The following is a 26,213-nucleotide window of genomic DNA, read 5'->3' on the forward strand; positions in this document are numbered from 1 at the left end:
TCAACCTCTTAGCAGCTCTACAAATCCCCTCAACAGAAATCGCTTCTGTACACTTTCCCTCTTGCTGGCAGTCGGGAATGCTGCCAAATTTTAAGAGTGCAACTCAAGGTGTTGATTTTAATCGAAGAAACCCTATTCTGGGTCTTCAGTATCTAAGAGCGATCTGTCTTTCATCTCCCCAGGCACCTTCTCATCCGAGATCAACTGGAATAATTCAGATAAGCTATCTGATTTGAACTCTGAAAGAGCAGGAGGTTCAGGGTGTCTTTAGTTGAGTATCTTTCACCCAGCAATATGCTACCTACATCAATTTGACAGAAACCAAATTGGCTGCATGCTGTCCTGTGAACACAAGGTCCCGTTGAGGCCTGGGTGCTTGTTTGTAGGAGGTGATTAGTAGAGAAGTTTATTTAAGATTGGGCTAGGGTGGAACAGTGCTTTGCACATAGTAAGCGCTTAATAAATGCCATCATTATTATTATTATTATGGGCATGGTTTGACTACTAATTGCTGGCTTGTAATAATGCTGGTTCCCAGCCATTAGAGAACGGTGATACGTACTTATGTTTTCATATTTTTAGAAATTCCAAAGGCTGTGCATAGGGTGTGTGTTATGCAAATGTGAATGATACATAAAATAACACAATCCAAGGGGTGTGTTTGTTGTAACTGGGCATATGCCTGCTTTGCCACCCTTCCAGCTGGTTCCATTTGCGGGAGTGTGTAGAGTATGAAGTTGAGAAGTTCCCTGCTTTTTTGGGCAGGTTACAGAGCCGAACTGTTGTCAATCTGAATCTCAGAGGCTTGGCTGAGCTGGGCTGGCACAGGAGAGAAAGAAAAAAGAGAGGCATTGTGTGATATTCCAGTTCACCCAGCCTTCTGTGCTGGTTTGATGCCTGATCTCTGAGCTGTGATTTAGCCCTGTTCCTGCCCTAGGTCTAGAGGAGGAGAAGGATCGTAACTAACTTTCTGTAGAACATGTTCTCATCAAAATAAAGAAACTAGCACAGAACACAGACACATCAAAATAAAGAAACTAACAGCTGCTCCAGTAATGAAATATTCCTATATTGTGCATATATCTTTAATTCTATTTGTTCTGACGATTTTGACACCTGTCTACATGTTTTGTTTTGTTGTCTGTCTCCCCCTTCTAGACTGTGAGCCCATTGTTGGGTAGGGACCATCTCTATATGTTGCTGACTTGTACTTCCCAAGTGCTTAGTACAGTGCTCTGCACACAGTAAGCACTCAATAAATACGATTGAATGAATGAAACCCTGATTCCTCCTTATTCCTTCTAAATCCTCTGTAAGCCCTTTTTTTAACAGGCCTAGGCTAGGTTATCTAACAGATATTATGTGCATGATTTCTGGTGTTTTAATGAGCAGAAGAAAATGCATTTTCAAATAAAAGCAATGGTCCGACACCTCTTTTTTAGCTTTTGGCAAATATCCAAAAATGTTTTCTTACTTTGCAAATATAATCACTGTAGTATTTGTGAAGCCCTTAGTATAATCCAAGTAGTTCACTAAGCGCTGGGGCAGGTACAAGATAATCAGGCCCTACAAGGTGGGAACAGGTATTGAATTACCATTGTGAGATGAGGGAACTGAGGCACAGAAGTTAAATGACTTGCCCAAGGTCACACAGCAGGACCTCTGACTCCCAGGCTGATACTTTTTCCACTAGTCACATTACTACTTTTTATTTTTTAATGGTATTTGTTAAACACTTACTGTGTACCAAGCACTATACTAAGCACTGAGGTAGATACAATTGAATTAGGTTGGACACAACCCATGTACCACATGGGGCTCACAGTCTTAATCCCTATTTTACAGATGAGCTAACTGAGGCCCAGGGAAGGGAAGCAAGGTCACACAGCAGACAAGTGGCGTGGCTGGGTTCAAAACCCAGGTCCTTCATACTCCCAGGCCCTTTATTCATTCAATCGTATTTATTGAGTGCTTACTGTGTGCAGAGCATTATACTAAGTGCTTAGCACTGTACTAAGCACTTGATCTCCCCAGTATATCTAGGAATTGGGCAAGTCCATATCTTACAGAGCCCAGAGCCCCTTTTTTCACCAAGTGTTTGCAGTTGGTGAGCTGGAACGGAAGAAAATCCAGACTTCAGGAACAGAGTATTAGGTCCTAGCAGTCTAATGGATTTTTGATTGCTTTGTTTAAAGGTATCTTAAAAAGGGAAAAGATGCAGCCCACCATTTTTATTCCATTTGCAGCAAGACGCAGGAAGGTTTAGGTTGCAGTTTTACTAGGCCAAATGCCATCTGTTCCTGCAATTTGTAACATTTTATCATTGACAACTGGAGAGAAATGAAGCAGTCTATTTTGGTGGAGTGGACAGATTTCTGTCCATCTGTGCCCATATTACAGCATGTCACTTGTGCTTTAGCTCGGCAGAGCTCTGAGCCAAGATAGATGCCACGGCAAGGTCAAGGGGTTTAGGCACCTGGCACTATTTTCTGCCTCTAATGATAGGACAATGGCAATTTGTGGTACTTGGGTGCTGCCCTGGAGGCCCTTGTTATGTCAGACTGTGAAGCTCAGCTTGTGATGGATGCTGATCACTTCAAAGGGAAATGTTAACATTCAAGGGTTTTAGCATATCGGGTGAAAGACCTTCATTTATCTGCCCACTGTGGGCAGGGATTGTCTCTCTTTATTGCTGTGTTGTACTTTCCAAGCACTTAGTACAGTGCTCTGTGCACAGTAAGTGCTCAATAAATACAATTGAATAAATGAATGAATGAATGTTAGTGCTGAATGTCGGGATGGTTGTTTGGGTCCATCAATTTTTCGTTGGACCATACTTATTGAGCACTTACTGTGTGCAGAGCACTGTACTAAGTGCTTGGGAGAGTACAATACATTTTCTGCCCTCAATGAGCTCATAAAACATTTCAGAGATGTGTAGGGGGTGTTGGCTGTTGGTGATGGTATCCTTTCCAATTTGGCTGGGGCTTGGAAACAAGTTGAAAATAGCACATAGGAACCTCTGGGGAGCTTCTACGTGAATGTTTGCCGCATCGGTGAATATGATAAAGCTGCTTGAGCTGAGGCTGATTTTTCTTTTTTAGAGTTAGGATATTTCATCGTGCCTTGATAAGCATCCGTGTAGGGGAAATGGACCACGCTGTTTTTCTTCTTTGTCTCGAATTGGTGAATTGCATGGCAAAAGATGTCCGCAATTCATAGTGAGAATCCAGTCTGCACCAAGATCTAAGAACATTCTCTCTCTCTCATTTCTCCTTTCTGTCTCTTTCTCTCTCTCTTCCCCACCCTTTCTCCCTCCCTCTCTCTTTCTGTCTCATTCTGTATCTGTGTCTCTCTCCAAAGTGCCTATCAGATTGTCGTAGAAGAACTCCACCCACACCGAACCAAGCGGGAAACCGGCACGATGGAGTGCTACCAAGTTCCGGTCACCTACCAGAGCGCCATGAGTGGGGGATCGCCGTATTATTTTGCAGCTGAACTGCCCCCCAATAACCTCCCCGAACCGGCCCCATTCACCGTGGGGGACAACAGAACCTATCAGGGATTTTGGAACCCCCCTCTGGCCCCCCGGAAAGGATACAACATCTATTTCCAGGCAATGAGCAGTGTGGAGAAGGTAAGGACCATTTTCCCCTCCCTTCTTCCACCCCATCCTTTTCTCATTTTCTCTTCCTTCAGGGTGGTTTTGTTCATTTTACCGAGGAAAGGCCCATTTGCCCTTCAGAGGGGCTCAGCGACGTTCAGGAGTGGTGGGGTCCCCTTCCCCCGACAGCCAGGCCGACCTCAGTCCTGTAAGTGCGGCATTGTGCCAGGCCCAGTTCACACTCGGCTTGTTTCCTAGTAACTGTTTCTCCTTGTGACTGTAGCAAAGCTCACAGTAGCAGTTGGAGTAAAACTATTTAAGCGGTGTGCTCCTGCATCCTCAGTAAATAACATCCATTGTTCTTTCTCCTTCTCCTGCTCCTAGCACACTTCAAAAGATTAAATTTACTGCAGGATAAACAAAATGCGTAGAGCTCAGCAGGCTAATAAAATGGTTATAAACTTTTCAGGGGCTTTTTCAGCAAACAGGAAATAACAAGTAAAAATCCACTGATTATAAAGTAACGTTAGGCCTGTGGTCCATTTGACGGAGTCTATACATAAGGCTGCTTTTAGATGGCCTGACTGCTGTGCAGTCGGTTATTGCTTCCTCCCATTTTCCATTCCCGACGCAGTTGTTTTTGAACCCTGCCGCCCATTCGGTATGAATATTGAAGAGCAAAACCCAACAGGAAGCTAAGTACAGCAGAGGGTTCTGTGTATGTGAAATGACATGCTGGTTGTTTTTGAAGGATTTTTCTTTCCCATTACAGAAACGGATCACTGGGGTGCAGGGCAGGCGGAAGGACAGGTTAGGAGGAGTATGGTGTGGAGTGGAAGTAGAACTTTATATGAAATACCTGCATTCAGGTGAAACATTTCTCGGCCTGGTGACGAGAAGCAGCAAGACCTTGTGGGAAGAGGAGAGGCTTGTGAGTCAGAGTTCTCTGCAAGCTCACTGTGGGCAGGGAATGTGTCTATTTATTGTTATACTGTACTCTCCCAAATGCTTAGTACAGTGCCCTGCACACAGTAAGTGCACGATAAATATGATTGACGGACTGAGTCATTCCAGCTTCACCACTTCCTTCCTATGTGACCTTAGACAAGTCACTTAACTTCTCTGTGCCGCAGTTATTTGTACAGTGTACGCATAACTTATATGTGCTGTGTAACAATAATAATAATGATGGTATTTGTTAAATGCTTACTATGTGCAAAACACTGCTCTAAGCGCTGGATGCTTAATACAGAGTTGTTCACAGAGTAAATACTCAATCTCATTGATTGCACAAGTGTACCCCAGGCTTTGGCAGCCCAGAGATGCCATCATGCACAATCTGCTGATATACTCCAGGATCCATAAACCCCACATTTGAAGTTTTATCCAGTCATTGCTGGTAAATGAATTCCCTCCCAGCCACCTCTTCTCCTCATACTATTCCATCCCCACTCCCCACTGTTCCCAAACAGTTTTCCCCTCACTTCATGACTCTGAATTGTCCTTTTTAAAATCAGTATTGCACATAGCTCCCTTCTCAAGTCAAGTCTTATCTCCACTGTCAGGAGATAAGAGAGAGGAAAATGTTGCCCAGGTTCTGACTGGGACTCTCCTTGGGGTCAGATGCCTAGGTCCTGTTGTCAGTTCATTGTCCCATGCAGCAAGGAGTGGTGTGACCCAGCTGCATTTCACTGTTCTCAACTGATTCCGGCCTTCTCTCCATGACCACACACCTAGTCCTGCAGCTCCCTCTTCCTCCCTGTGAGAAGGCCCTTCTCAGGCTGCTGCGACCACATCTGGCTCTAGCTCTACCACCTATGTCATTTTGTACTCTCCCACGTGCTTAGTACAGTGCTCTGAACACAGTAAGCATTCGATAAGTATGTACTTCCATCTCATCTATCACACCTCCTACCTCTCGGCCAGGTCTTACTTCTGTCCTGGAATGCCCTCCCTCCTCATATCTGACGGATAATTACTCTCCTTCCCCGTCAAAGCCTTATTGAAGGTACATCTTCTCCAAGAGGCCTTACCTGGCTAAGACATCCTTTCCTCCTCTCCCACTCCCTTCTGCATTGCCCTGACATACTCCCTTTGTTCATCCCAACCTCCCAGCCTCACAGCACTTATGAATATATATATATATATATATATATATATATATGTAATTTATTTATTTATATTAATGTCTGTCTCCCCTTCTAGACTGTAAGCTCATTGTGGGCAGAGAATGTGCTTGTTTATTATTATAATGCAGTTTCCCAAGCTCTTAGTACAAAGCTCTGCACACAATAAGCGGTCAATGAATACAATTGACTAACTTGATTGATTGATTGATAATTTCATTTCTCCATTTCTGATTCAGCAGGACTCACATCTCTGTACCCCATGGTATAGTGGATAGGGCCTGGCCCTGGGAGTCAGAAGGTTATGGGTTCTAATCCTGACTCTGCCACTTGTCCTTTGTGTGATCTTGGGCAAGTCACTTCACTGCTCTGGGCCTCAGTTACCTCATCTGTAAAATGGGGATTAAGGCAGTGAGTCCCACATGGGATAGGGACTGTGTCCAACCTGATAGCCTATATCTACCCCAGTGGTCAGAACAATGCTTGGCGCATAGTAAGCACTTAACAAATACCATCATTATTATTATTATTGTCTCCCCGAACCCTGTGGAGGATTTTCACCAACCGCTTGCAGACAGCTCCGGGCTCATCTCCCCCTTTCACCACTCTGACCAGATTCTACCTTATTCCCCTCTGTCCCACATGCACCTTTTCTCTTTGTGCTTAAGGTGCATGGAATTAAGTCCATAGGTGATGCAGAAGGGAGGGTGAATAGTTGGGGAACTGAGGGGTTAGTCAGGGAAGTCCTCTTGAAGGAGATTTGATTTTGGCAAGGCTTTGAAGCTGGAGAGACTGGTGGCCTGTCAGATATTAAGTGGGAGGAAGGTCCAGGCTAAAGGGAAATCAAGCCAGGAGTCGGAGGTTGCCTGCTTACTTGTTTTGATGTCTGTCTCCTCGCTTTTAGACTGTGAGCCCACTGTGGGCAGGGATTGTCTCTGTTGCTGAATTGTACTTTCCAAGAGCTTAGTACAGTGCTCTGTACACAGTAAGAGCTCAGTAAATATGATTGAATGAATGAGTGAAAGAATAACTAGATCCCAAGCATGTGGCTGGGAGGAGAAGGTGGGAACCAACCAGCTAACAGTAAGAGGAGCTGACAAGCCCAGCGGAGAGCTTCCAATAACGAGGTTGGTTGGTCACTGGGGCAAGAGCTACTCAGAGCTCCTGTTGATCCTGGGGGCCCAGGAGCAATATGCAGTGGTTTGTTGGTTTGTTTTGTGGTAGTTGTTAAGAGCTTACTATGTGTCAAACACTGTTTCTAAGTGCTGAGGTCAGTACAAGTCAAGTTAGGTCAGACACAGTCCCTGTCCCACATGGGCCTCATAGTCTAAAGTGGAAGGGAGAACAGTATTGACTCCCCATTTTACAGTTGAAGAAGCTGAGGTGGCACAGAGAAGTTAAGTGACTTGCCCAAGGTCACACAGCAAGCAGTTGGCAGAGCTGGGATTAGAGCCCAGGTCCTCTGGTTCCCAGGCCAGCGATCTTTCCACTAGGCCATGCTGCTTCTCTGTAGTCCAGGGAGGGACCTGGTTAACTACAGAGGCTGGGGGTTTGTGTGTGTGCAGATAATAATAATAATAATAATAATAATGCTGGTATCTGTTAAGCGCTTACTATGTGCCAAGCACTGTTCTAAGCATTGACGAGGATACAAGGTGATCAGGTTGTCCCATGTGGGGCTCACAATCTTAATCCCTATTTTCTAGATGAGGTAACTGAGGCCCAGAGAAGTGAAGTGACTTGCCCAGGGTCACACAGGTGACAAATGGCAGAGCCGGGATTAGATCCCAAGACCTCTGACTCTCAAGCCTGGGCTCTTTCCACTGAGCCACACTGCTTCCCTGCTTCGCTGCTTCAGATGCAGGGTTAGAGTAGTTGGGTCAAACCAAGCCGACTCCCTGTTAGTTGAGACAAGGAGGCAGGACCAGGAAGCCATTGGAAGGGTCCCAACCAGGATCCTGGTAGCAGACTGTGTCTGAGCTGATCGTATTGTATCTTCTAGTGCTTAGAACAATGCTTGACACATAGTCGGTGTTTAACAAATAGTACAGTTGTCATTCTTGTCGCGTCCCCTTTAACTGGGGCCCAAACTTGAGCGGGTGTCACCCGGGCCACTTGCTTTTTTTTAAAAAATGAATTGGATGGGGTGATTGGTGAGCTGGGGGAAAGAGAGCCAATTTGGGGGTGTAGAGGGGCCTTGAAATACTCTAGGAATGAGTTGGGGAGGGGAGCAAAGAGGGGACAAAGGGATGGAAGAGTAGAAGCCATCACACTGAAGCTGATTCTGGCATAGAGCCCCATTAATTTCATGTAAATCTATTGGGAAATATACCCCAATATTGAGCCATTTGTGATACAGCCCCATTTTTAAGGAAAATGCCCTGACTCTTTGGTAGGGTAGCTTTAGTACATTTCAGTCCATTCGCCTGAGGAATGGCAGCCCCGTTTGGTGAAGAAGCAGGGACACTCCGCAACTCTTATGACAATGTTCCCGTCAGTGCATCAGCAGGACCAGACCCAAAGTTCCAAGATGGGAAAGATCCAATGCCAGGTCCAGCTTTATATGGGAGGAAAGATCATCCACTCAGCTGACCTTCCAGAACTCTGATGATATTAGAACAGGCAATCAAGTACAGTACAGTAGAGGTGGTAGACACGATCTCTGCCCTCAAGGAGTTTATGATCTATTGGTCAAGTAGCTAACATGGTTCTCTGAAGAGCAGAGACCTTTTAGTCAGAAAAATATAATTTTCTCTCCTATGATAGTGATAAGTCACATAGACAAGGGAGAACTGATAGATGTAATCTACCATTCAGGAATGGTTTGGATTCTGAACCAGCCTTATTGACATAGTGGGAAAATGTGGTCTTGACCATATGATTATTAGTGGGAAATTGAACTCTCGAAGTCGAAGAAGTGTTTTGTGGAGAGAATCCTTCCTGATTATTGTATCCCCTATGGAGCAATCAAAGGGAAATGGTCTTAAATTCAAGCAGAAGAAAAATTCAGAGAGACATAACTGACACAGTGCTGAAGTGGACTACCATAAGGAGTTGTGGATTTTTCCTCTTTTAAAATCATCATCATCATCATCAATGGTATATTTTGAGCACTTACTATTTGCAGCACACTGTACTGAGCATTTGAGAGGGTACAATACAACAGAATTGGCAGACAGGTTCCCTACGCACAATGAGTTTATAATCTAGAATGGGAAGCAGACATTTATATAAATGATTTATAATATATAATTTAAAATATATAGTTCATACTTACGTACATAAGCCTGAAGACATATGTCTGCCCCAGGCTGTTTCATTATTTCTTGGTCGGGGGCAGGGTGTTGAACAGATAATATCAATCTACACTTTGCTGGTTACTGCAGGAGAGACAACAAATTACTCACTAGGTATAAGCATTGGGGGGGGGGTTGAATTTATGGAAATACAGTATTAGAATTTTTTAAGGATGGGCTATTAGCATGTTTTAAGTAATCTGCCTTTTCATCATCCTACACATGGGTAAAATAAACCCTTTCCCTAATCTATAATGTTTCTCTATGAAATCCTAATCCCATGACCCTAACTTGATTGACCGGTCTATTGCTCTTGAAAAAGTGGGAAAGGTTCAATTGGACCATGTGCTGACTCTATTTTCTTTCCTTTTTACAGGAAACTAAAACCCAGTGTGTGAGAATAGCTACTAAAGGTAAGAGAGCCCTTGCTTATCTGGTTCCCATCTTTCCCCTCCCACCTCACCCCAGCACCTTCCCTAAAAATGAAGGAGCTTTGTCCATGGCTTCAGGGCTAATTAAGTGTGGCATTTCTATTTCAGTGTATTTGTAGAAAAGCCCAGCTGAACTGCCAGCAAAGCACTCTGGCTCACTTGAGCATCTTTCACGTGTAATAGGGATCTCTTTTCTGTTCTCCAGTACTTGGCCGGAGGAATTTTGTTATGCGATTAGTACAAAGAAGAAAAGCTCATAGTTATTGTTTTCCCCTTGCAAGGCCTGATGCCTGTGGAGACCTAGAGAACTGGGGAAAGTTTAGCTCTTTTAGCAGCTGGGTAGAAAAGTTTTCTTGTTTCAAAGCATCAGTCGTGCTTACAAGTTGTACATATAAACAGGATATGGTTGTGGTGGTTAGGGCCCCCTTAAGAAATTGAGTGTGTGGATGAGGGTCAGGTCCTTCCGTGGGAGAGTTTACCTTAATAAGTTTGGTGCGACAGTGAAAGCAACTGCCAAGAGCCAACATGGGTAACTGTCAGAGCCTCCACCAGGATGACTCATTGCTTGACACTCATTGAGGTGGGGAGAAAATGAGGGTCAAACTAACAAAAGGCTTAACAGTTCAGAGTACATGATTTTCCCTTTTGGAGTTGTCCTAATCCCTTGCCTGTGTGTCTCTATTGGGCCAAGAGTATGGAGGTAGGAAGGGCCCTTTGATTGATGGATTTCGGCAGTGTAAAAGCTATACCCCACCTAGGACTTTATGTACATTTGTGGCCATCATTGAAGAGAGGGCCACATGTTAGGGCAATACCGTATTGGTTTTGGGGAAACAATGCCAGAGTCTGTGTTCTTGTGTTTTTTTCTTCCATTGTTTCTTCCATCAGTCTACTCAGTTTAGCATTCTGCCTCACTTCTGATTGACACAAGGAGCAGCGAAGACCATTTCTCATGAGATTTGTCAGAAGAATTGGGCACACTGGATGTAGAATCACTCTCAGCAGATAAGGAATTCTATTATTAATAATAATTATTATTATGGCATTTGTTAAGTGCTTACTATGAACTAAGCACTGTTCTAAGCACTGGGGTAGATACAAGGTAATCAGGTTGTCCCGCATGGGGCTCACAGTCTTAATTCCCATGAGGTAACTGAGGCATAGGGAAGGTAAGAGCCTTGCCCAAGGTCACACAGCAGACAAGTGGAGGAGCCGGGATTAGAACCCATGTCCTCTGACTCCCAAGCCCGTGCTCTTTCCACTAAGCCACACTGCTTCTAACACACTTCTTTACCATTACAACTCAGGACTGGGAGTTAGAGGACCTGGGTTCTCATCTTAAGTTCTGCAAGTCACACAACTTCTCTGTGCCCCAGTTTCTTCAACTGTAAAGTGAAGATTCAACACCTGTTCTCCTTCCCTCGTAGACTACGAGCCCCATGTGGGACAGGAATTTTGTCCAACTTCATTCATATCTACCCCAGTGCTTAGAACAGTGCTTGACACATAATAAGCACTTAAACATCATAATAACAATATAATAAAAGCAGAAGACATGCCCTGAAGGAGCTTATAATTAAATTTGGAATGGGATCCAAAATGAAATATTGTTCTTCCCATCTCTTAAAACAAGGGACTCATCCACAAAGCCTGCCTAAAAGCTGGCTGGCATTCAGCCATCTGGGATAGGTCTGAGTCTGGGAAATACACAATGATAATTAATTGGGCTATTGGGAAATATAGCCTGAGTAGCCTTTCCTCCTCAAAACACAACAAAAATTCAATGAAGACTAAATTGTACTGAGGCTCAAAGGAAGTCCAATTGCGAATTGAAATTGTCTGTGGCTAGGTGCCAATTTGGCAAAATTTTTCTATTGAGCTGTTTCAGAAACACAATTCTCTAGGAACTATTCAAGACAATTTACCCAATAAATGAAGTAGTTTAGTGGAATTCAAACTAAAATGCACGTCTGCCGAGTGAATGAAATCAGCAGGAAGTGGACAGCAATTTTTTTCGTTTTCCACCGTACCCATGCTGCAATCTCAATTCTTAACATTCAGGTTCTGGAGGATCCTGACTGTCATTCAGAGGGCACACTCAGAATGGGAGAACTTCCCCCTTCCCCCTCAACACATTAAAAGAAAAAAAGAGAGAAAACAAAGCAATAACCAGCCCACCACTAACAGAGTCTGGGTTTGGAATGCTTGTTCTGTAGCAAGATTGCTGTATCCTTTCTTATTAATGAGGTCCAAGGAGAGGAGCTGCTTTCTGTTATTGTGTGCTGTGGTGGATCCAGGATAGTTAGCTTGGTCCAACATTTCAGAGCAATCCATCTCTTTCCAGAGGAGTCAGTTCCTCACTCCATTTTAATCTGAAAACATTCTAATGTTGTTAACTTGAATAGAAAAGAGCCTGCCCGTGTGGAACAAAAACTTGGTTTCTGATTGGGCATTTGAAATCCTTATGCTTTGTTAGTCATACATTTCAGGTGTGATTGATCAATCAATTAGTGATATTTATCGAATGTTTACTACGTGCAGAGCACTGTGGTAAGCTCTTTGGAAAGTACAGTACAACAGCTGATACTTTCCTTGCTCATAAAGAGTTTACACTCTAGAATGTGATATTGAATTTATAGTCTTAGACTTCAAAGCTTGCCTTGTTAGCAGTTATTCATGATCCTTTTTCTCCATTATCATATTTGGTTCCCAAAATGAACATATCTGTATTGAAAATAATAGCTGTCCCCCCAGATCTGAAACGTTGCCTCCAGCTAGAATAAATAAAAATATTCTGAGTTGAATGGGCTTGATTACAAACGTATTTCAGTGATCTAAATTTCTGAGGCCCAAAGTTTCCCGAAGAGATTATTGATACCGCTACCCCTTGAGCTAAAGATTATAGCCCTACCCGGTTTATTTAGTACTTTGACATTTTAATGCTTGTTTTAAGTACACTAGGCTCTCTCACTTTGAGATAATCCTGCAAAGTTTACTTTGGCTTAAGTACTTCACTTCCCCTTTTCTTTGAAGTACCAAATTTACTTGCATAATTGCCTTCATCATATAATTTCCTCCCTCTACATTTTCTGTACCAATTTTTGGGAAGGAAATACAAGATTGTTTTGTAAGCAATTATAACAGCACATGGCAAAGAAGGAAGAGGGGAAGGGTGAGAATGCGCCAACTCAGCAGACATAGGCCTTCAAGAGGGAAGGAGTTTCTTCAGGTGAACCTGAAATGAGAAGAGAGGGTGTGGTTAGTTCATTGAATGCATATTGTATGCAGCATTTGAGAGAGTGCTATAGAATAATAATAATAATAATGATGGCGTTGGTTAAAGTGCTTACTATGGGCAAAGCACTGTTCTAAAAGCTGCGGGAGAAACAAAGTGATTAGGTTGTCCCACGTGGGGCTTGCAGTCTTAATCCCCATTTTACAGATGAGGTAACTGAGGCACAGAGCAGTGAAGTGACTTGCCCTAAGTCACCCAGCTGCTGTGGTGGAACCAGGATTAGAACCTATGACCTCTGACTCCGAACCCCGTGCTCTTTCCACTGAGCCACACTGCTTCTCTATAGAAGAGACATAATCTTAAGGCACCCACTTTCTATCTCGTGCTCCCTTCCTTTCTTCCTTCTTTTTATTCCTGTTTTGTTCTGCTCCCTTTCCCAAGTGCTTAGTACAGTGCCCTGCACACAGTAAGCGCTCAATAAATATGATTGAATGAATGAATGCTAGACTTAATTTTTATATGATCTTTCTTAATAGCCCTTCCCCTGTTTGGAGGTTGCAAAAGTCATCCTTAAAAGTGGGTCAATTGTGTGACTAAGTATGGGGTTTTGACTTGATAGTCCACTCTCAGGATCACAGCTGGAGAGTATCTAGTACTCTACCAGTCTCAGCTAGGGGAGGGAGAGTCAAGCAGAGGCTTACCCATTCCATTCCTAGCTTGGCCAATGGCTAGTGAGTGGAAGGCAATCGGCTACAAGTCAAACCTCAAAACTGTGCTGGGCAACAGTGGCACTGGAGAGAGTCCAGGGTGGAAGATCAAGTGGACTGTGCAGAAGAAAGCAGTTCTAAGCCCCTTCCGTAGTTTTACCAATAAGTCTTTATGGATATACTACCAGAGTGATTGCAGGTAGATGTGTCCATGGAGTCACTGTGAGTTGGAGACCACTCTTCAGCATAAGGCAAGACAAGACTTGATAACAGCGATTAAAGCCCACTCAAGTTGGCACTATATCAGGGCAGCAAATCTATTAAGCATAGATAATGGGTAGACATTTTAGTGCAAAGTACCTTTTCACATGGGGTGTGAAGATACTTCAAAAATTAAGTATTCCATTTACACACAAGTTGTTGCCTTATGCTGTTGAGTCGTGTCTGACCCATGGCGACTTCATGGACACATCTCTCCCAGAACGCCCCACCTCCGTCTGTAATCGTTCTGGTTGTGTATCCGTAGAGTTTTCTTGGTAAAAATGCAGTAGCAGTTTACCATTGCCTCCTTCCACCCAGAAAACCTGAATCTGCGCCCTCATCTCTCCCATGCTGCTGCTGTTGTCCGGCAAAAGTGAGTTTTCACATGTAGCAGATTGACTGCTACTCACTATCCACTGGCCAAGCTAGGAATGGAATGGATAGGCCTTTGCTTGACTTTCCCTCCCATAGTCGAGGCCGGTAGAGTACGGGGAACTCTGCAGGTGCAGCCCTGAGAGGTACTACACACAAGTACGGACTTCAAAATCTTTCCTTGTTGGGATGAACTTATATAGCTAGTTGATTGTGATCTTCAATCACTCTTTTTGAATATACTTATACCGTGTTGGTCAATTATATGAAGTGTGTTGGTCAGTTATATGGATTGTGTTGGTCAGTTATATGGATCTTGGTATCGTTACATCATTTCCTAGAGGAAACTACACTTCGTTTAGCACTCATTCACTCAAGACTCTATTTTCAAAGACTCGATTAACAGGGTTAACTGAGAGTAGTTTCATTTATAGTCATAATGCTTTTTGCTTTGGGTAAACAGAACATATGTTTCTGAATTATATTTTCAACCTACATCAATAGGCAAGTGTGTGTGTAGGTGTCTCCGATCTGGTAAATTTAGATTTGCACTAAGTGAAAACCACTTAATTGGTGACTGTTTATTTGAAACAAAATGAGTCAATTTCTAATTTATTCCACCCTTAATTCATTGAAAAAAATATTTTCAGGAATGCAATATTGATATCAAACTGACTTACCTGTTAGCTGAAAATGAAATATTTAATGAAATCTCTCTACTCAGCTACTTCGTTGATACTCTCATGACTCTCTTCAATTTCTGGTTGGGATCATTATAATTCATGATTCATGTTGAAGTGTCTGTTGAAATGATTTAATCCAAATTAAGAAATGGCTAATGGATCAAAGCACCAGGTCCAAAGGGAAACTAAATGTTACCTCTTGTCATCATTTCAATTCTGATAGTTGAATTTTATGAGACATGATTAAAGGTATTATTAGGTGGCAGGAGAATGATTACACAGAGCTAAACTGGGACTCCTCTGTGGTGGTTAATGTGTCAGTCTTATGGAGCAGCTCAGTCTCATTAGTAACTGGCCAAATGTCAGAATACAAAATAAATGTGAACACACTGAAGTTTTTTAGTGACCTCCCTTTGAGTGTGGGAAATAAAGAGGAAGCTTTTCTTTGTATTTTTATGACACCATTCACCTTTCCAATGGCAGAAAAAACAAAGCACAGAAATAGTCATTGATTAGCCATGGTCTCAAAGTTAAGGTGGTAGCAGAACGAAAACTAAAATGTAAGCTCTTTGACTTGCCCTCCACAGCCCTATCTAATTTTAGAGGGAATTGGGTGGGGAAGACAGAAAAGAGCAGTGGACATGGATAGAAAGGAGAATAAAGCAAGGACAAAGAGCAAGCATGAATGAAAGCAATGCCAACAGGGAAATGGGACTAAGAAGAGAGTGGGAGAGATGAGAATGAGGCTTGGTGAGTAACTTAGCTTGAGAGGGATGAGAGTGTGAATGGGTGGAGTCAGAGAAGAGAGTGGATTAAGTACTGTATCTTTAAATTGTTTATCTTATCTGTATATTGTTTATTATAGATTATCTATTCACATTGTTTGTCTCCCCCTCTAGACTATAAGTTCATTTTGAGCAGGGAACCTGTCCACTAATTCTCTTGTATTGTACTCCCCCAAGCACTTTGCACAGGGTCCTAAACATTGTAAGCACTTAATAAATACCATTGACTGATGTCGTAAAGCCAATCACTTGGAGGTTTGGCTTGTGGAGAGGAATGGGCAACTATTTAAAGTTCTTGAGATGTGGTGGACTTGTGTTAAAATTATGTTTTATAAACGTTTTATGGAAAGCAGGGGGAATTATGGGCTGAAGGAAGAGCAGACCGGAGGCAGGGGAATTGGCTGGGAGGCTGATGCACTAGTCAGGCAGGGATAAGACAAGTGCCTGGGACAACATGGTGGTCGTTTGGTTAAAGAAGAAGTGTCAGAATCATGAAATTATTCTGTAGGAAAAACCCAACAAGATTTGGGGATTGGCTGAATATGGGAGTTGAAACATAGAGGAGTCAAGGATAGCACCAAAGTTGCAGGCTTCAGAAATGGAGGGGATGATAGTGCGTGAACCATGATGGTAAGGTAGGTGGAAGAGTGTATTTGGGATGGAAGATGTTTAGTTTTGAGCATACTGAATTGAGTTATTGGTCAGACCTATGTGTAGAGATATCCTGGCAGTCATCCCCATAGATCAGTCACTCAGTCATATTTATTAAGCACTTACTGTGTGCAGAGCACTGTAAAGCAGTTGGGAAGGTACAGTGTACCAGAGTTGACAGACATGTTCCCTGCCCACTGTGAGCTTACAGTTTAGAGGGGGAGACAGACATTAGTATAAACTGTGGATGTACATAAATGCTGTGGGATTGAGGTGGGGGTTGAATAAAAGGTGCAAATCCAAGTACCAGGATTATGCAGAAGGAAGTGGGAGAAGAGGAAATTACGGCCTAATAGAGGAATGCTATTGGAGGATATGTGACTTCAATAAGGCTTTGAAGGTGAGGAGAGTGATCATTTGTCAGCTAGGAAGAGGGAGGTCATTCCAGACCAGAGGCAGGATGTGGATGAGAGTTCAGCGGTGAGATAGGTGAGATAGAGGTTGGCATTAGAGGAGAGAAGTGTGTGAGCTGGGCCATAGGAAATCACGGAGGTAAGGTAAGGGGGACAAGGTGCTAGAGGGCTTTAAAGTCGATGGTAAGGAGTTTCTGTTGGAGGTGGATAATAATAATAATAATGGCATTTGTTAAGTGCTTACTATGTGCAAAGCACTGTTCTAAGTGCTGGGGGGGGATAGAAGGTGATCAGGTTGTCCCACGAGGGGCTCACAGTCTTAATCCCCATTTTACAGGTGAGGTAACTGAGGCTCAGAGAAGTTAAGTGACTTGCCCAAGGTCACACAGCAGACATGTTGGGGAGCCTGGATTAGAACCCATGACCTCTGACTCCCAAGCCCGTGCTCTTTCCATTGAGCAATGCTGCTTCCCAGGTGGGCAACAACTGGAGATTCTTCAGCACTGTGGAAACAAAGTTTGAATGTTTTTGAAGAAAAATGATCCCGGGAGCAGAGTGAAGTATAGACTGGAGTGGGAAGAGATGGGAGGCAGGGAGGTCAGCAAGGAGGCTGATACAGTAGTCAAGGCGAGATGGGATAAGTGTTTGGATTAATGTAGTAACAGTTTGGATGGAGCAGAAAGGGCAAAATTTAGTAATGTTGTGAAAGTTGAACCAACAGGATTTGGTGACGCATTTGATAAATCATCATCATCAATCGTATTTATTGAGCGCTTACTGTGTGCAGAGCACTGTACTAAGCGCTTGGGAAGTACAAATTGGCAACATATAGAGACAGTCCCTACCCAACGGTGGGCTCACAGTCTAATAACTGAGAGAGATAAATGAGAGAGTTGAGTCGAGAGTATCGCCAAGGTTACGAGTTTGTGAGATAGGGATGATGGTGGTGCTGTCTATAGTGACAGGAAAGTTGCGGGGAGGACAAGTTTGGGTGGGAAGATAAGGGGTTCTGTTTTGGGCCTGTTAAGTTTGAGGTGTCATGAAGGCAGGAGGAAATGCTAGACTGCAGAGAAGGCTAGCTAGAGATCAGGGTTGGAGATCTAGATTTGGGAATCATCCACATAGCGATGGTAGCTTGAAGCCAAGGGAGCAAATGAGTTCTCCATGGGAGTGAGTGTAGATGGAGAATAGAAAAGGATCCAGAAATGAACCTTGAGGGCCCCCCACACCATTAGCGGATGGGAGACGGACAAGGGGCGTGCAAGAGACTGAGAATTAATGTCCAGAGAGACAGGACAGACAGACAGACAATTGCCCTCCCTGCTTCAGAGCCTTACTAATAATTATGGTATTTGTTAAGCGCTTATGTGCCAGGCACTGTACTGAGCACTGCGGTGGGTACAATTAAATCAGGTTGGACACAGTCCATGTCCCATATGGGGCTCACAGTCTTTATCCCCATTTTACAGATGAGAGAACTGAGGCACAGGGAAGTTAAATATCTTGCCCAAGGCCACACAGCAGACAAGTGGTGGAGTCAGATTAGAACCCTTGACCTTCTGACTCCCAGACCGTGATTTATACAATACTCCATGCACATCTCCTGCAAGAGGCCTTCCCAGACTAGCCCTCCCCCGGTTTTCCTCTTCTCCCACTCCCTTTTGCATCGCCCTGACTTGCTCCCTTTGTTCTTCCCTCCTCCCAGCCCCACACCACTTATGTACATATCGGTAATTTATTTATTTAGATTGGTATCTCCCCCGCTCTAGACCGTAAGCTCATTGTGGGCAGGGAATCTGCCTGTTTATTGCTATATTGTACTTAGTACAGTGCTCTGCACAGAGTAAGTGCTCAATAAATATGAATGAATGAATAGGAGGAGAACCTGGGTTAGGACAGTGTCAGTGAAGCTGAGGTTGGATAATGTTTCCAGGGGAAGGGGGTGGTCCACAGTGTTGAAGGTAGCTGAGAGGTCAAGGAGGATTAGGATGGAGTAGAGGCTGCTGGATTTGTCAAGAAGGAAGTCATTGATGACTTTTGAGGACAGTTTCTGTAGAGTGTAGGGGACAGAAGCCAGAATGGAAGGGTTCACAGAGAGAATTGGAGGAGAGGAACTGGAAACAACAGGTGTAGAAAACTCATTCAAGCAAGGAGTTTGGAGAGGAATGGTAGGAGGTAGATGGGGCAATAACTGGAGGGAGCTGTGGGATCAAGAGAGGGTTTTATTTGGATAGGGGAGATGTGGGCATGTTTGAAATTCTTGGGGAAAAAGCCACTGGAGAGTGAACGGTTGAAGGTGGTAGTCAAGGAGGGGGCAAGTGCTGTGATAAGGTGTGACTGGAGGCACAGTTGGAGGGGGTGGATTTTGGGAGAAGGCAGGACATTGCCTCTTGAGATACTGCTGGGAAAGATGGGAGAGTTGAAGAAGGGGCCGGAGGAGGGAGAGATTCCTTCCCCCCATCTTACCTCCTTCCCTTCCCCACAGCACCTGTATATATGTATATGTGTTTGTACATATTTATTACTCTATTTATTTATTTATTTATTTTACTTGTACATATCTATTCTATTTATTTTATTTTGTTAATATGTTTGGTTTTGTTCTCTGTCTCCCCTTTCTAGACTGTGAGCCCACTGTTGGGTAGGGACCGTCTCTATATGTTGCCAACTTGTACTTCCCAAGTGCTTAGTACAGTGTTCTGCACACAGTAAGCGCTCAATAAATATGATTGATTGATTGATTGATTGATTGATTGATTGATTGATTGAGAGCAGGGAAGATTTTAGGGAGGTCACGCCTGATGGTTTCAGTTTTCTCAATAAAGTTATGTGGCTAGGTCACTGGCGGCAAGATGTGATGGAGGTGGGGGAACAGGGGGTTTGAGGAGGGAATTAAAGATCTGAAACAACTGGCAATAGGAATGAGCATGGGAGTCAATAAAATGTTGTCGTCAAAGCCATTGGAGTGGATGAGCAACTCAAGGGAACGAGTGTAGATTGAGGAGATAAAGGGATCCAGGCCTTAGCTTTAAGGGAGTGGAAGACAGAGACAAGGTTTCTAAACCCTGTTCTATTTCTTGACCAAATTTTTAAAAATATTTTATAAATAATGAATTGGGCTGCCAAATCTACATTCTTACAAAAATACAATAGCTCAAACCCCAGTTTTATTTATGGACAAAAATCATATATGATAGGAAATAGTGTAGAACTGGTATTACATCATAATGTGTAGGATTTATATGAATCACACACAGGAAGCAACATGGCCAAGGGGAAAGAAGCGTGAGTCTGGAAGTCAGAGGACCTGGGTTCTAATCCAGCCTCTGCCTTGTGCCTGTTATGTGACCTTGGGCAAGTCACTTAATTTACATGTGCCTAGGTTACCTGATCTGTAAAATAGGGATTAAGACTGTATATCCCCATACAGATTTACAGATTTATTACTCTATTTCACTTGTACATATTTACTATTCTATTTATTTTATCAATGATGTGCATCTAGCTTTACTTCTATTTATTCTGATGACTTGACACCTGACCACATGTTTTGTTTTGTTGTCTGACTTCCCCTTCTAGACTGTGAGCCTGTTGTTGGATAGGGACCATCTCTATAAGTTGCCAACTTGTACTTGTATTTCCCAAGTTCTTAGTACAGTGCTCTGCACACAGTAAGTGCTCAATAAATACGATTGAATGAATGAATGAATATGGGACATGGACTATGTCTAACCTGATTATCTTCTGTCTATCCCATTGCTTAGTACAGTGCCTGACAATAAATACTATTAGAAAAATTGTGTTTGGTCCATTATCTGTTTCACACATTACTGAGTTAGCCTCCCAGGAATATTATTAAATACCTTGTTTCCGCATCCCTTATATCTTTGGCAGCAACTTAGCACCCTGCTAAAATCAATTCCTATTCTAGCCTTTGTAATTTGTTTGGCAAATATAAAATGATATGATGTCCTGAATTTTTACTAAGTGGAGAAAATGGACGAGCTCACTTTAAATACCCTGACCCTCTTTAGTATTGATAAGAAAACTGAGTAATCAATATTTGCAGGGAAGAGGGAACTTTTGAAAATCCTCTGAGCAAAATCCATTATAATATGTGTAGGGTTGGTATAAATCATTTTTGATAATACCAGTTATTCAAAATGTTATTCCAGAATAATTTGCCTAAGGATTAATACAAAATATGATTAGCCTAAATTTATTCTTCCAAAGAATGCCCTGAGGTTGTTTCCTGCTAACGTCCTTTGAGAACTTTCCCCATCCTTCACTAAGGAAAGACTGAGAGGAATATAATCATCAATCAGTTAATCCATGCTATTTATCGAGTGCATACTGTATGCAGGGCACTGTACACTTGGGAGAGGAATAATAATATGGTATTTGTTAAGCGCTTACTATGTGTCAAGCACTGGTCTAAGTGCTGAGGTAGATACAAACTAATCCGGTTGGACATAGTCCCTGTCCCACATGGGGCTCACAGTCTTAATCCCCATTGTAATAATAATAATAATAATGATGGCATTTGTTTAGCGTTTACTGTGTGCCAAGCACTGTTCTAAGCGCTGGGGGGATACAAGGTAACCAGGTTGTCCCATATGGGGCTCACAGTCTTAATCCCCATTGTAATAATAATAGTAATAATAATGGCATTTGTTTAGCGTTTACTGTGTGCCAAGCACTGTTCTAAGCGCTGGGGGGATACAAGGTAACCAGGTTGTCCCACATGGGGCTCACAGTCTTAATCCACATTTTCCAGCTGAGGGAACTGAGGCCCAGAGAAGTTAAGTGACTTTCCCAAAGTCACACAGCTGACAAGTGGCAGAGCCGGAATTAGAACCCATGACCTCTTTCTCCCAAGCCCGTGCTCTTTCCTCTGAGCCATGCTGCTTCTCCGTACAGATGAGGTAATGAGGATCAGAGAAGTGAAGTGACGTGTCCAAGGTCACACAGCAGACAAGTGGCAGAGCCAGGATTTGAATAATCATAATAATTTAGGTCTTTGTTAAACATTTACTATGTGCCAGGCACTGCACCAAATTGGGTTGGACACAATACCTGTCCCACTTGGGGTTCACAGTTTCAATCCCCGTTTTACAGATGAGGTAACTGAGGCCCAGAGAAGTCTAGTGACTAACCCAAAGTCACACAGCAGACAAATGGCAGAGCCAGAATTAGAACCCAGGTCCTTGTTACTCCCAGGCCCGTGCTTGATCCAGTAGACCATGCTGCTTCCCAGAGTTGGTAGACATGCTCCCTGCACACAAGGTCTGGATCGACCTAGGGGCCGACCCAGCAATGGCGATGTCCGTAGCTTTATGGCTGTAGCCGCAGTCACTCCTCCCACACTTTTTGTGTTGTGCTTCCTCCAAAGGCAGAGGAAATACAGGAAGGGGAAAGGATGCATTTAAGAGAAAAAAAATCAAAATTGTATATGATGGGAAAATCATGAATAACTGGAGTTGCATCATAATGCTTAGGATTTATATCAATTGCTCCTGGGAAGCAGTGTGACCAAGTGGAAAGAAGCACGAGCTTGGGAGTCAGAGGACCGAAGTTCAAATTCTAGCTATGCCACATGCCTGCTGTGGAACCTTGGGCAAGTCATTTAACTTCTCCGGGCCTCAGTTTCCTCAAATGGAAATTTCTGTTCTTCCTCCTACTTAGACTGTGAGCCCCATGCAGGACAGGGACTGTGTCTGACCTAATTAACTTGTACCTACCTCAGGGCTTAGAACAGTGTTGGACACATAGTAACCACTTAATTGTTACCGTGAAAACACACACACACACACACACACACACACACACACACACAGAGAGAGCACACCCCAACTTCATAAAGCCATTGAGGTTGACTCCTGCTTTTCTAGCCCAACCTGCTTCCTGGGGTGAACTCTAGCATTTCAGTTGGCCACATTTTGGATGGTCAGAAATGCCATTTTGTGTTTTGAGAAGCCCTCTTCCTACAACACCCGAAAGTGCCATGGAATCATGTCAATCCATAGTCCAGAATGAACCTGATCTTACTGGCATGATTTTTATCAGCTGGAGAGCAGACGTCAGGAAACAGTAATACTTCAAATTCTAAGTTCTTTAAAAGGAATTCAGGAAGAGAGACAAGGCAGCTGAAATCTTAATAAGTATGGAATGGATAAGGCGGTCCGTTTTCACTGATAGTTGTTTTGTTTGACAGTGATTTGTAGGGTTCCAAAATCTGACAACTATTGAAACATGCTTGAAATCAACAAGATCCATCAGATGTCTAAAAACTGATGTGTAAGTGGCATTTGGGACAATGTTTGATAATTGAACTACTCAGTCAATCAGTTTATTGGGTGCTCACTGTCAGCCAATCAATCAATCAATCGTATTAAGCGCTTACTATGTGCAGAGCGCTGTACTAAGCACTTGGGAAGTACAAATTGGCAACACATAGAGACAGTCCCTACCCAACAGTGGGCTCACAGTCTAAAAGGGGGAGACAGAGAACAAAACCAAACATACCAACAAAATAAAATAAATAGGATAGAAATGTACAAGCAAAATAAATAAATAAATAAATAAATAAATAGAGTAATAAATATGTACAACCATATATACATATATACAGGTGCTGTGGGGAAGGGAAGGAGGTCAGATGGGGGGATGGAGAGGGGGACGAGGAGGAGAGGAAGGAAGGGGCTCAGTCTGGGAAGGCCTCCTGGAGGAGGTGAGCTCTCAGTAGGGCCTTAAAGGGAGGAAGAGAGCTAGCTTGGCGGATGGGCAGAGGGAGGGCATTCCAGGCCCGGGGGATGATGTGGGCCGGGGGTCGATGGCGGGACAGGCGAGAACGAGGTATAGTGAGGAGATTAGCGGTGGAGGAGCAGAGGGTGCGGGCTGGGCAGTAGAAGGAGAGAAGGGAGATGAGGTAGGAGGGGGCGAGGTGATGGACAGCCTTGAAGCCCAGGGTGAGGAGTTTCTGCCTGATGCGCAGATTGATTGGTAGCCATTGGAGGTTTTTGAGGAGGGGAGTAATATGCCCAGAGCGTTTCTGGACAAAGATAATCCAGGCAGCAGCATGAAGTATGGATTGAAGTGGAGAGAGACATGAGGATGGGAGATCAGAGAGAAGGCTGATGCAGTAGTCCAGACGGGATAGGATGAGAGCTTGAATGAGCAGGCTACCGGTTTGGATGGAGAGGAAAGGGCGGATCTTGGCAATGTTGCGGAGCTGAGACCGGCAGGTTTTGGTGACGGCTTGGATGTGAGGGGTGAAGGAGAGAGCGGGGTCGAGGATGACAACAAGGTTGTGGGCTTGTGAGACGGGAAGGATGGTAGTGCCGTCAACAGAGATGGGAAAGTCAGGGAGAGGACAAGGTTTGGGAGGGAAGACAAGGAGCTCAGTCTTCGACATGTTGAGCTTTAGATGGCGGGCAGACATCCAGATGGAGATGTCCTGAAGGCAGGAGGAGATGCGAGCCTGGAGGGAGGGGGAGAGAGCAGGGGCAGAGATGTAGATCTGGGTGTCTTCAGCGTAGAGATGATAGTTGAAGCCGTGGGAGCGAATGAGGTCACCAAGGGAGTGAGTGTAGATTGAGAACAGAAGGGGACCAAGCACTGAACCTTGGGAAACCCCTACAGTAAGAGGATGGGAGGGGGAGGAGGAGCCTGCAAAAGAGCCAAGCATTGTACTAGGTGGTTGGAAGAGAACAATTCAGTAAAGTTGCCAGACATGTTCCCTACCTACAAGGAGCTTGAGTCTCGAGAGGGAGATAGATATTGTAATAAATTTCTGATAGGGAAACAGGAGAGTATAAGGATATGTAGTAATAATAATCATTATGGAGTTTGTTAAGCACTTACTAAGTGCCAGGCACTGTTCTAAGTGCTGGGGTGGATACAAGCAGATAGGGTTGCACACAGTCCCTGTCCCTCATGGGGCTCACAATCTCAATCCCCATTTTAAGGATGAGGTAACTGAGGCCCAGAGAAGTGATGTGACTTGCCTAAGGTCACACAGCCGACAAATGGAGGAGCAGGGATTAGAGCCCATAACCTTCCAACTCCCAGGACCATGCTGTATCCACTATGCCATGATGCCTGTGTACTTCTTATGTACATTCTAGTGCTTAGAACAGTGCTTTGCACATAGTAAGCACTTAACAAATGCCATCATCATCATCATAATTGCTGTGGGGCTAAGGGTAGGGTGAATAGTGCTTAAGAGGTACAGATCCAAGTGCATAGACAAATTAGAAGGGAGAGCTAATAGGGGAAATGGGGGCCTAGTCAAGGAAGGCTTGTTGGTGGAGGTGTGATTTTATTATGACTTTGAAATTGGGAAGAGTCGATATAAGGGGGTAGGAAGTTTTAGGCCACAGTCAATCAGTGGTATTTATTGAATGCTAACTGGGACAGTACAGTGCAACAGGGTTGGTAGACACATTTCCTGTCCACAGTGGGAAAACATGAGCAAGGAATTGGCTACGAGACCGACGATATCGAGGTACATTGAGTAGGTTGGCATTAGAGGAGCAGAGTGTGCAGGCTGGATTGCAATAGATCAGCTAAATAAGGTAGGAATAGGGAGAGCTGACTGAGTGCCTTAAAGCCAATGTTGAGGAATTTCTTCTAATGCAGAGGTGGTTTGGCACTCTCTCCCCACACCCCCAGTCTCATTTCCATTCTTGTATCTAGGTAAAGTTTCAATTCTAGAAAATAAATTTTCTCCAAAAATTTGAATATACAGTTGCCATATCAGTCAGTTTCTTTCAGGGCTGGCCTTTTTCTCTGCACATGCAGATGGATGAAAATATCATTTGAAATGACCACAGTGGGAATAATGAAAAAATATTGGAAAATGACTTAATGTATTTTGTTTTGTTTTGTTCTGAATTAAGATGCTGTAACAAACATATCTAAATGCATCTTTGATCCTGCTGTTTCCAGAGCTGTTCTGTGGTTCTGACACCGTTGATGGTGAACTTTACCGACATGACAGGGCATAGCTAAAAATCCCCAAAGTGGGACCACCTCTCCCTTCCATAAATGTCACTCTTTTTGATCATGTTGCATTTGTTATTTGTTGTACCTGGAGAGATTCATAATTTTACTTCTTAAAATCCCAATCTTCCCAAGCCTCTGATCAAAAAGAGCCATGACATTATTTTGCTGATTATCGTGTCCCCTTCTATCATCCTCCTCTCGTCTGTAAGCTCCTTGTGTCTACCAACTGTATCGTATTGTACTCTGCCAAGCACTTAGTATGGTGCGCCAAACACAGTGAGTGTTCAGTAAATACCATTAAATGATGGATTGTGTGATCATGCAGAAATCTGGCCTGTCTCCTATTGTTAACCGGCTGTCTGCCTGTCCCATCCTATGTTGATGTATTTCATTTTGCCTTTAAAATATTTCTTCTGCCTTCCCTATGTGAAGTTGTCCCCATTTTAACTCAACATGCAGCAGTGTCCTGGGTAGAGTATTCTGTGCAGTCTCTGTATCGCATGGTTAGATTGAAGGAATGATGGTGTGACAGATCTGAGAACATTAAGTTTGATCTGAGGCTTGATAGACTATCGGCACCACGGTCTATTCCTTCGTCCCTGAGAGGATCTGCTTGCCTTCGTGATTCAGACATCTTCTTTGT

At 43.6% G+C, this 26,213-nt stretch overlaps 1 protein-coding gene and 1 non-coding gene across 9 annotated transcripts in view; both read left to right on the forward strand.

Moving 5' to 3' along the window:
* PTPRK (protein tyrosine phosphatase receptor type K) overlaps positions 1–26,213 on the forward strand; it is a 703,591-nt gene that overhangs the window by 583,437 nt on the left and 93,941 nt on the right. For all 8 annotated transcript variants that reach the window (XM_038759705.1, XM_038759712.1, XM_038759671.1 and 5 more), the window contains 2 exons: positions 3,364–3,637; positions 9,403–9,439. In XM_038759705.1, the coding sequence (XP_038615633.1) occupies positions 3,364–3,637; positions 9,403–9,439 (311 nt within the window). The remainder of the gene's footprint in view (positions 1–3,363; positions 3,638–9,402; positions 9,440–26,213) is intronic.
* Positions 13,313–13,450, forward strand: LOC119924947. The gene has a single exon (XR_005449624.1). It is a non-coding gene; the product is annotated as a small nucleolar RNA SNORA7 (small nucleolar RNA).

This window comes from Tachyglossus aculeatus, chromosome 2, assembly GCF_015852505.1.
Source record: "Tachyglossus aculeatus isolate mTacAcu1 chromosome 2, mTacAcu1.pri, whole genome shotgun sequence".
Classification (NCBI taxonomy): domain Eukaryota; kingdom Metazoa; phylum Chordata; class Mammalia; order Monotremata; family Tachyglossidae; genus Tachyglossus; species Tachyglossus aculeatus.